The 12,213-nt window shown below is 37.8% G+C and overlaps 1 protein-coding gene across 2 annotated transcripts in view; it reads left to right on the top strand.

Moving 5' to 3' along the window:
* Positions 1 to 12,213, top strand: part of Mta3 (metastasis associated 1 family member 3) — a 154,173-nt gene that overhangs the window by 52,990 nt on the left and 88,970 nt on the right. For both annotated transcript variants that reach the window (XM_042675471.1, XM_042675472.1), the window contains exons 5-6: positions 1,305 to 1,368; positions 6,777 to 6,894. In XM_042675471.1, coding sequence (XP_042531405.1) covers positions 1,305 to 1,368; positions 6,777 to 6,894 — 182 coding nt within the window. The remainder of the gene's footprint in view (positions 1 to 1,304; positions 1,369 to 6,776; positions 6,895 to 12,213) is intronic.

The raw sequence follows: 12,213 nt of genomic DNA, 5'->3' as shown, positions 1-12,213 counted from the left end.
GGGCCCCTTAGGGGCCAACAACCTTAGGGTTGTTTTTTTGTTTTTTTTGCTCAAGGCTGGCATTATATCATTTGAACCACAGCTTCATTTCTAGCTTTTATGGTGGTTAATTGGAGATAAATAAGTATACCATGGACTTTCCTACCTGGACTAGCTGTTTAGCTTTTCCTTTTTTTCAGAGTTGAAGACTGAACTCAGGGCCTTGCACTTTCTAGGCAAGTGCTCTAACACTGAGCTAAATCCTCAACCCCCTGTGCTGGCTTTGAACTACCATTCTCAGATTGTAGTAGGATTACAAGTTTGTGAGGCACCTGCACCTAGCCAAAAATTGTAACTTTTTTTGTTGTTGGTTGTGGGGCTTGAACTCCAGGTGTAGGTGATGTTCCTCAGCTCTTTAGCTCAAGTGGTAGAGCATTAGCCACTTCTGGTTTTCTGATGGTTTATTGGAGATAAGAGTCTCATGGACTTTTCTGCCCAGGCTGGCTTTGAACCTGGATGCTCAGATCTCATCATCCCAAGGAACTAGGATTAAAGACGTGAGCCACTGGCACCTGGCCAAAAGTTGTAACTTTTGATCAGTGTGTTAGCTTTTTAATTTTACTATTTTATTTTGCTTTCAGTTATTTTTTTCTTTGAGTTGTAGTTTGTAATCAAAGAACATGCTCTTCTCATTTACTACTTTATATATATAAGCATATTTATATAAGTATATATATATAAGTATATATATATAAGTATATATATATACTTATATATATATATATATATATATGAGGCATTATTTTTGCCTTTTTGCCTTTTGCTGTTTTGTGATCTGTTTAGAGAAATGGTATTTTATATTTTAAATGATATTTTATATTTTGTAAGCACCCTGTAATACTTATAATTTGAATAATCGATTCTCCCGCACAATTTGGAGCTCTAGTGAAATTTTCAAGTTGGCAAGAGTAAGTTTAAAAGTGCTGGTAATAAGCATTTCTACCTTAGTTTTCTCTAAACAAATGTTTTTAGAAATAGATTTTGTAAATAGAAATAGATATCTAAAATTAAACTCAAAGATATGACCAAAGGTAAGTGCTACCAGATCTCAAGTCCATGAATTTGTAGGCTTTTAAATTACCTCTTCTTCTATAGAAGTTCCTTGTTTTTAAATTTTAGCTAGACTTTAGAGCAGTTTTAATAAATAGTAATAATTACATCCTGAAATAAATGTGTATTATTTTTAGGTTCTCACATGCAGTGATTGCTGTGATGGTAAGTGATGTGATAACTTACATTTATTCATATTTTTTCTCTTTCAACAGGGGAAAATGCAGTGTTGCTCTACTGAATGAGACAGAATCAGTACTGTCATATCTTGAAAAAGAGGTAATCATAGTAATTCTTGTTTTGTATTTTTTCCTCTACATTTGAATTTCCATCTTTTGCCCCATTATAGCAGTGCTACGGTAGAAGTATGACGAGTAGGATGCATTTCGTTAACTATCCTCCTGGGTGAGGTTAGAGTTACCAAAAATTATCTGTTTTTAAATCAGCAGTGTAAGGCTTTATAAAGTACTACACATTACTTAGATAATTTTTTTTTTTTTTTTGTCGGTCATGGGGTTTGAACTCTGGGCCTGGGCTCTGTCCCTCAGCTCTTTAGCTCAAGGCCAGCACTCTACCACTTGAAGCCACAGCACTACTTCTGGTTTTCTGAGGTGTTTATTGGAGTAAGAGTCTCACTGACTTTCTTGCCTGGGCTGGCTTTGAACCACGATCCTCAGATCTCAGCCTCCTGAGTAGCTAGGCTTATAGGCATAAGCCACCGGCACCTGGCTACTTAGATACATATTTTTGTTTTGGTAAAATAATTATTTGGCATATTATTTAGGTACCTGCACCTATTTTTATTTTTAAAATTAAATGGCTTTTCTGTAAGGCTCTTACCAGAGGAATTATTTTTGCCGTTGTTGATTTTTATTTTCTATAATCCTAATGAAGTTTGTCAGTTAAAAGTACTTCTTTCACAAAATATCAGCAAAAACATATTGAATAGCTAGCATTTGGGTGAGATCCTGTAATCTCAGTGCTCCTAAAGCAGAGGCAGTTGATTTTTTTTTTTGGGGGTGGGGGGTCCAGTCGTGGGGCCTGAACTCTGGGCCTGGGTGCTGTCCCTCAGCTCTTCAGCTCAAGGCTAGCGCTCTACCACTTGAGACACAGTGCCACTTCCGGCTTTTTTCTTTTTGCTTATGTGGTGCTGAGGAATCGAATCCAGGGCCTCATGCATGCAAGGCACGCACTCTACCACTGAGCCAGCCCCGAGGCAGTTGATTTTTGAGTTTCAGGTTAAACTACATAGCATACTACATAGTAAGTTCCAGGCCATCGTAGGGTATATAACAAGAGCACATCTTACATAAATACACACACACACACACACACACACACACACAAATGGGGAAAAATATTTAGAGTATATCTTATTGGAGGGAGGAAATTCTTACAAACAGAATATGCATAATTTCAGACAACTTTAAACAATTACATCAAGAAGCTGGGCACTGGTAGCTCATGCCTGTAATCCTAGCTACTCAGGAGCCTGAGATCTGAGGATTAAAGTCAAAGCCAACCTGGGCAGAAAAGTCTTGTGAGACTCTTACCTCCACAAAACTACCAAAAAAAGCTGGAAGTGAAGCTGTGGCTCAAGTGGCAGAGCACTAGCCTTGAGCAAAAGAAGCTCAATGACAGGCCCCCAGGACCAGCCTCCCAGCGGGGAGAGGGGGAATATATCTCTATATCTACATCTATATATATTATATACACTCACACACATCAATCAAGAAGAAACTGTTTTACTGTCAGTGATGTTTTAGTATTTAATTTTGTTGTTTTATGGTTTTACCTCCATTTTTTTTTCTCTTTTTGGTACTAGAGTTTGAACTCAGGTCTTCCCACTCTTGCTCTAGGTCACAGCTACTGCTCTAGCACCATGCCTTGAGTCTGGCATTTTGTTGGTTGAATCTAGACTTGGAGATTTCTGTGCTGGAACTGGCTTCCAGCTTTTCAGCCTTCTGAGTAGCTAGGGATAGGCTTGAGCAACTGGTATCAGACCCCATTTTTTTTGTGGGGGGGTGGGAATAGAAGAGACTTAAAAGTCTTGCTTTGTAGTCCAGGTTGGCCTTGAAATTGTGTGCACCATTATGCTTAGCATCTTCAAATTCTTTATTACATAAATATGCCTGTGTGCAACCTATTTGTTTTTTAAAAATGTATTCTTTATTAAAACATATTGCCGAGCTGGGAAGGTACCTCAGTGGTAGAGCACTTGCCTTGCATGCCTAAGGCCCTGCGTTCGATTCCTTAGCACCACGTAAGCAAAAAGAAAAAAGCCGGAAGTGGCGCTGTGGCTCAAGTGGTAGAGCGCTAGTCTTGAGCTGAAAAGCTGAGGGACAGCGCCCAGGCCCAGAGTTCAGGCCCCACGACTGGACCCAAAAAAAAAAAAAAAAAAAAGATAAAACATTGCCTCCCTATCTCAAATGAAGGAAACGTAACAAAAACTTTTCAAATGTACAGAGCCACTGTTTATTAGAAAACTTGATAAAGGGCTGGAGTCATGGCTAAAGTGGTATAGAGTACCTCCTGCCTAGCAAGTACAAGACCCTGAGTTCAGATACCAGTAACATTTAAATTTAGAAAAGAAAGGTTTTTGGAAATGGAATTGTGGTTCAAAGTGGTAGAGCAGTAGCCTTGAACAAAACGCTCAGGGACAGCACTTAGACCCTGAATTCAAGCCCCGCAACCCTTAAAAAAAAAAAAAAAGGTTTTTATTTTTATGTAAAATAGAATGATAGTGATAATACTTGGAAATTAGCATAAGTTTTTATTTTTCCCAGTATTACTGGGGTTTGAACTTCAGCATACATGGCTGCTAGACATATACTCTAACACACACACACACACACACACACACACACACACACACACACACACACACACACACACACACACACACACACACACACACACACACACACACACACACACACACACACACACACACACACACACACACACACACACACACACACACACACACACACACACACACACACACACACCCTACCTTTTTGTATTTTATTTTTCCATGTAGATTTTGCATTATTACTTGGACCAGCCTGGACTGAGATCCTCCTGTTATGCTTCCTGTGTAGCTGGGATGATAGGTATAGGCTGTATGTCCAGTTTTTATTGATCAAGATAATTTTTCACAAACTTATTTGTCTGGATTGACAATCCTTATCTTTGCCTCTCAAAGATTATAGGTATGGGCTACTACGCCTGGCAGTTTACAGAAACTGCCAGTGTATTTAATTTTGTTTTATTGGTCTTTGGCTAAGAGAAGCAGTTTTAAAAATTAATAGTATTTTCCTTTTAACTCACCTACTTCATCCTTACAAACCTCAATGTTAGAGCTAAGCTCAGACAACTGCCAGTAAATTGAAAGAATCTCATTTGTACTTACTCTTGAGAATTTTCCCTATGTATAGTAGGAGAAAATTAGAAAAGAATAAAACTATTTGGATCTTATACTTTCTTCAGTTTCAGAAACATTTTTATGGTGTGATTTAGATTTGCTACTCTGTTTATACAAGAACATCCTTGACATCTGTCCTATCTTTTTTTTTCAAAATTTTTATTGTGATTAAGTGGTTACATAATGTCCCAAATTTTGCAGTATTGTGGGATAGTGATGCTCAGTTAAAGTCACAAACATATTCTAACTTTCCTGGAGCAAATTGTCTATCGTGATCTATAACAGTTATGAGTTATGTGATACAGTTATTTCTCCCACATTGTGTCCTATCTTTTAATAATGTTAAAATCCAAAGATTGACATATATGAAATTGGTAACACAAAAACAACTTTATTTAAATCATCATCTTTTACTTTTAATTCTGCTCATGAAATTGATCTATTTTTAAAACTTTTTTTTGCCACTCTGTTGGGAACTAAAGATTCCAAATATTTTCCTATATTAGTACATATGGATCTAAGGATTCTAAGCAACTGTATAACCCTATGTAAATAATATCTCTTCATTTTTCTGTAGATTATGGGAAAAGCCTCCTTTTAATTGTAGTACTATGTTAGTATATCTTAGAGATAAAGTAACCTGAGAATGCAGGCATGAGACAATTTATCATGTCTATACAGAAAAAAAGAAAAAAAAACATAGCAATCACACCCTCAAATTCTGTAAAGTAGGATGCTTTCATATTCCTAAAGTACTTTTCTTGTCTTTTCTCCTAATAGTGATCAGTGCTTAAAATAAAACACAGAATATTTCAATTGATGTAGTAACCTTTTTTTTCTCCCACTTTTCAGATCATAGTATGTAAGAGCCCTAGTAATCAGTCTGACTGACAGCTCTTATTTGCAACTTCCTTGGCTGGTTTTGGTAACATAAGTGAATATAGAACAGGCCCTTTCAGGATAAAAGACAGAGGTGCATTAAATGATCTTTGGATCCAAATGGGAAGCAGAAGATAGAGTTTTGTTGGTTCATATTCCAGTGGCTCTGCAGAATTCAGCAAAGGACTAGTGTTCAGGAACTATAGGGTCAGGAACTATAGGGCTTTTTTGTTGTTGTTATTGTTGTTTTGTGACAGTCCTGGGGCTTGAACTCAGTGCCTAGGCACTGTTCCCGAGCTTTTTTGCTCAAGGCTGATGCTCACTATTTGAGCCACAGCTCCACTTCCAATTTTTTTGGTGGTTAATTGGAGATAAAAGTCTCAAGGACTTTCCTGTTTGGGCTGGCTTTGAGCTGGGATTCTTAGATCTCAATCTCCTATGTAGCTAGGATTATAGATATCAGTGAGCCACTCACTGGTACCTGGAGACATTAATGGAATGCTTAGTTATATTTACATACTATCTCTTTCTCTTTATATATATATATATATATATATATTATATATTATATATATTATATATGTATATATCAAGATCAAAAGTACTGCAGAATTATAATTAATAAACAGCTAACTAGTTTTCTGCAGTACTAGTAATGGATCACATGTAAGTTCAATTCATACAGTTAAGTCAATGCGAGGTGTGTGTACCTTTTAATATTTCGAATAAATTGTGGATGGATGGTTCAAAAGTAAGTTTGGTATCCATGTAGACATTCTGCTATTTGGTATGGACTTTTGTCGTTAGGAGATACTTGGTTTTAGTTGTCTTATCTTTAAGTTACTATTTAATTTTGCTAGCTTTCCAAAACTCTATTTTAGGACAATTAGTAGTTTTCTTTTAGGCTAAAATAAATAATAAAACTTTATAATCTACTTAAAGCTATTTCTCTCTCTCTCTCTCTCTCTTCCCATTTTTTTTTTTTTTTTTGCCAGTCCTGGGCTTGAACTCAGGGCCTGGGCAGTGTCCATGAGCTTCTTTTGCTCAAGGCTAGCACTCTACCACTTGAGCCACAGCTCTACTTCTGGCTTTTTCTGTTTATGTGGTACTGAGGAATGAAAGCTAGGGCTTCATGCATGCTAGGCAAGCACTCTTCCACTAAGCCACATTCCCAGCCCTCTTTATTTTATTAAATTTTGCACTGTTGTACTTGATGACAATAATACCATGTTCTTCTTAAGATTATGAATTTACTCACTAAAATGTAATTTCTTATACTCTCTGAAGTTTTATGTTTCATTATTATGACATTGATTTTATTGCTTTGTGAAAAATAGAAGGAATTAAGTTTATCTGAATTTTTTCTGTCATTTTTTTTCAGGATACCTTTTTCTACTCATTGGTCTATGACCCTTCAGTGAAAACATTGTTAGCTGACAAAGGTGAAATCAGAGTGGGTCCGAGATATCAAGCAGATATCCCAGAAATGCTCTTAGAAGGTATGAGTTCCATTCCTGTGAAAACTGCTATTGAGTATTATCCTCATAGAGAAGAAGCAATTTTAGGATAGAGTTTTAAAGTAATGAGCCCTTTCAGTTTTAGAAACACAGCAAGTAGAAGTAGAAGGTAATTTACATGAACAATTATTCATTGTTGATTTCACATATATGAATTTTATGGCTATATTTTTAGTATAATTTTAAGATTGTTAGTATTGTTGAACTTGTGCTTTAATGTAATATGTTCATTTGTTGAGATTCTTGAATGCTTTTTTTGGGGGGGGGGGGCGGTCCGGTCCTGGGGCCTGAACTCTGGGCCTGGGCGCTGTCCCTCAGCTTTTCAGCTCAAGGCTAGCGCGCTACCACTTGAGCCATAGCACCACTTCCGGCTTTTTTTTTCTGCTTTTGTGGTGCTGAGGAATCGAACCCAGGGCCTCATGCATGCAAGGCAAGCGCTCTACCACTGAGCCACCTTCCCAGCCCTCTTGAATGTTTTTTAAGTCATCTAGCCCCAGTGGCCATGGAATCTTAATGAATAGTTATATTTTGGTGGGGATTTGGCTTTGCATTTTAAAAACAGATCTTCCTAGTGAGATTTCAGATGTCTTTCCATTTTCGTGACCATACATTAAAATCTATTTCCTGATTTTAAAAGTAAAGTGTTTTTACATTAAAAAAACAAAATAGCTGGGTGCTGGGGTGGCTAACGCCTGTAATCCTAGCTACTCAGGAGGCTAAGACTTGAGGATTGTGGTTTGAAGCCAGCCCAGGCAAAAAAGTCCCCATAAGACTTTTAGCTCCCTACAATAAACTACTTAAAAAGCAGGAAGTAGTGCTGTAGCTCAAGAGGTAGAGCACTGGCTTTGAGCGCACATAGGCTGAGGGACAGTTCCTAGGTCCTGAGTTCAAGCCCCAGGATGGGCAAACAAACCCAAAACATTAGCTAAGTTAAGTGGATTATGTCTGTAATCTTAGCATTGAAGAAGGAGGATTGCAAGTTTTAGGCAGACCTGAGCTATGTAGAAATACCCTGTCTCTTTTCCCCTTTCCCTAATTTTTAAAAAATATATTTTTAGTCAGAGACTGACTGTGAGGCTCAGGCTAGGTGGTAATTACTAGCCTAGCTATTTTCCTTTCTCAGCTCCTGAGTGCTGGGATGGTAGACATGTGCTACCATAGTGGAGTCCAGGGTGTTTTTTTGTTCACACAGAAAAAGCCCATGTGCAGTGTGATAAGTGCACATGTTATTCTGCAGCTGTTTTTTTTTGTTTTGTTTTGTTTTTAAGTCTTCTCAACAGTGTATCCTTAGCATCTTTAAGTAGAGTGACTTACCTCTCTCTGTTCAGTGACTGTATATATAGTTGTTATATTTACATAGATGACAGGCATGCATCACTGTATCCAACTTCCCTATGTTAAGATTCAGTCTTAAGAATTTTTCTACCTAGGCTGGCCTGGAAATACCAGCCTTTTATCTCTCAATCTTAGTCTCTTTAGTAGCTTAGGATGATAAGTGTGCCATCACTGTACCCAACAATGGGTTGGGAAGAAGTCTTGGCACACTTTTCTAACCTAGCTGGCCTTGGATTATGATCCTGCCATTCTCAGCTGCCCAATCCAAACTAAGATTATAGACATGAGGAAATGATTCTTGGCTATGCTTCCTGACTACCTGATCTGTGTAGATTCATTTGTTTTCTAGAAATAATGTTGGATGTTTGTACTCCTTAATGTTTCATGGTAGGATTTACAGTGTACCTAAGTGAGCATTAAATTACTTCATTAGGATCTATTCAACATGGAGGTGGAAGTCGATAAGCTGGAACTCATGAAAACTCTTAGTTATACTTTTAAGGAATTGACAGCCTTAAAGTCTTGATATCAAACCTTGTATGCATGTTTTAAGCCAGTCGTTGAGCAGAAAGAGACTAAGAGCTGCATTTGTACTATTTTGAATAAGACCATAACCATGATACAAGAACTACAAAGGCATAAAGACATGGAATTGTCACCATTGACTGAAGAAAAGAAAACTGTGACAGAACAATTAAAACCTCACATGCCAGATTTTTGATGAAACAAAATTTTAAAAGAGAACTCTAATGAAGAAGATACAATCCCACAGCAAGATGACAACTAGAGGTGGGGTATTAGTAAAGGAGTAGAAATTTGGCTTGAGTGACAGGAAAGTTTCATAGTAAGAGGGGAGTATAAGAAAGGCATATAGTATATGAATGAATTTCAGCCAAAAGGATTGAATGGGGAAAAATATAAATGTAAACACACATCCATATGCACAGTTTTTAATTTCAGGAATTAAGGAAGTTCTGTAATACTATTTTCCATCTTTTTTTTTTTTTACTCCTCATTGAGCTCTTTTACTCAAGTCTAGCACTTTTCTACTTTGAGCCACATTGCCACTTCCGTTTTCTGGTATTAATTGGAGATAAGAGTCTCACAGACTTTCCTGCCTAGGCTGGCTTTGAGTTTCAATTCTCAAATCTCTGCCTTCTTAGTAGCTAGGATTATAGGAGTGAGTCACCAGTGCCCTGCTTGTTTTCTTTTATATAGCTGGGAAAAAGATATTCAGGGTGATATAATGTTTAAGTACATTTCACTCAATGTGTAAACATGGTTTAAATAATAAAGGATAGGCAAAATATTTGTATTATACATATATATGTATAATTTTATCTGTGAAAGTGCTGATTGTAGATGGGACCACATTATTGTAACCACTCATAATCCAGTTAATATAATAAATTGGCTTTTGTGTGATAGAAAAAAAATTACTTCATTAAAGAACATTTGGTTCTAAAGTTTTAGAAATAGTGTTTTAGTAAATATCCTCTTTCTAAAATAAATTTATTTTATTGAAAAAGTGATGAGCAGGCGGTTATATAATGGATTAATTGCACATTCTCCAGATAAATTGGAGCATAGAGCATGTGTGTTTTAAGTTTATTTTTTTTAATTTTTATTTTTTATTGTAAAGATACTATACAGAGGGTTACAGTTACATGAGTAAGGTAATGAGTACACTTCCTATTGAGCATTGTTACCCCCTCCATTGTTTTCCCCCTACCATCCCTTCCCTCCCTATCTTCCCGAGGTTCTTTTTTTTTTTTTGATGTGATTAAGTGATTACATAATTTCCAGAATTTCACAGTATTGTGGAATAATGATGCTCATTTAAAGTCACAAGTTCATTCTAACTTTCCTGGAGCAAATAGTCTATCACAGTCTGTGTTTTAAGTTTAAAGATGCCAAATTGTCTTCTAAGAGGTCATATCTTTTTGAAATAGTCTGTGTGGTTCAAGCTGACTATAAACTCATGCTCCTCCTGTCTCCCCCTCTCAAATGCTGGTATTATAGTTGTACACCACTATGTTTGGCTCTAGGTGTTTTTTTTTTTGGTGCCAGAACTAGGGCTTGAATTCAGGGCCTAGCCACTGTCCCTTAATTGTATCACTCAAGGCTGGTGCGATACCACTTGAACCACAGCTCCACTTCCACCTTTTTTTGGTGGTTGATTAAAGATGAGAGTCTCATGGACTACTGCCTGGGCTGGCTTTGAGCCATGATCTTCAGATCTCAGCTTCCTGAGTAGCTAGGATTCCATAGTACATGCGTTGTGTCTTTGGCACGCCTGGCTCAAGTTGTCTTTTGTATGTGTGTATTTTCTTTATTTTAACTAATAATTTCTTTCTTTTTTTGGGGGGGGGGGTTCGTCTGGTCGTGGGGCCTGAACTCTGGGCCTGGGCGCTGTCCCTCAGCTCTTCAGCTCAAGGCTAGCACTCTACCACTTGAGCCACAGTGTCACTTCTGGCTATTTTCTTTTTGCCTATGTGGTGCTGAGGAATCGAACCCAGGGCCTCAGGCATGCAAGGCAAGCGCTCTACCACTGAGCTACCTTCCCAGCCCCTTAACTAATAATTTCTGTGCAACAAACTTTGCCTTGTTAGTATACAATTTTGTAGGTTTTAACCAATATAACTTTGAGAAAAATGAGGGTTTTTTGGTTTGTTTTTGTCAGTCATGGGGCTTGAATTCTGGGCCTAAGCGCTTTCCCTCAGCTCTTCTAGCACTCTACTCCTTGAGCTGCAGCACTACTTCTGGTTTTCTTGTAGTTTATTGGAGATAAGAGTTTCATGGCTTGGGGCTGGGAAGGTGGCTCAGTAGTAGAGCGCTTGCCTTGCATGCATGAGGCCCTGGATTCAATTCTTCAGCACCACATAAGCAGAAAAAAAAAAGCCGGAAGTGGCGCTGTGGTTCAAGTGGTAGGTAGAGCGTTAGCCTTGACCTGAAGAGCTGAGGGACAGCGCCCAGGCCCAGAGTTCAGGCTCACAACCGGACCCCTCCCCCCCCCCCCCCCAAAAAAAAAAAAAGAGTTTCATGGCTTTTCCTGCCTGGGCTGACTTTAAACTGTGATTCTCAGATCTCAGCCTCCTGAGTAGCTAGGATTACAGGTGTGAGCCATTGGCGCCTGGCAAAAAATGAGTTTTTGACTAATAAGTTAGATCATCATAATCCATCTGTATGATGTGTGCACAGACAGACATCCAACTTCATTTCTGCATTCCCTAAAATGCCTTTCATTATTCTTGGGAAGAGTAATGTGGTCTCTTATGCTATTCAGAGTTCAGTGTTGTCTCTAATCATTCAACTTTTGTATTTGTGAATTACATTATACTGACCATGTATCCCACTCCTGAGTGCTGAGCATAAGCCTAGTCTATGTACCATATGGTAACTTTACAGATTTTTACTTACCAAATGATGATGTGAATAATGATGTTGGCATATTTCAAGTAACAGTGAGAAAAAAGAAAAGTAAGATAACATAGTTATACAAGGTTCTGTTTATTTGAAAAACTATTTAAATATGGTTTGCTGCTGAAAAGTGTAGAAGTTAGGGGCATAATTTTGAAAGCACAAATACCTGTCTTGGGATTATTAAAAATAATTCTAGGAAACAAAATAATACACAAAACACAATAATTCATTCTAAAATCTTCAAAAGGGTCTTGTGATTCTTGAGGCTTATTTTGTAGGTAAAATCACTGATGCTTAAGAACTGAGTTATACCAGCTGCCTGACAAAGGAATCTTTTGTGTTCAGAGAATATGACTGAATTTTTCCTTGCTTCCTTGCTCCCTCCCTCCTTCCCTCCCTCCCTCCTTCCTTCCTTTTCTATCTTTTCTTCCTTCCTTTGTTTTTTGATGGTTGTGGGGCTTGAACTCAGGGCCTGGGCACTGTCCTGAACCTCTTTGTGTTCAAGGCTAGAGCTCTACCACTTGAGCCACAGCATAGCTTCCA

Source organism: Dipodomys spectabilis, unplaced genomic scaffold, assembly GCF_019054845.1.
Source record: "Dipodomys spectabilis isolate Male_0828 unplaced genomic scaffold, ASM1905484v1 ptg000026l, whole genome shotgun sequence".
Taxonomy (NCBI): Eukaryota; Metazoa; Chordata; class Mammalia; order Rodentia; family Heteromyidae; genus Dipodomys; species Dipodomys spectabilis.
The sequence above is the reverse complement of the archived record's forward strand: the minus strand, read 5'-3'. Positions and strand labels throughout refer to the sequence as shown.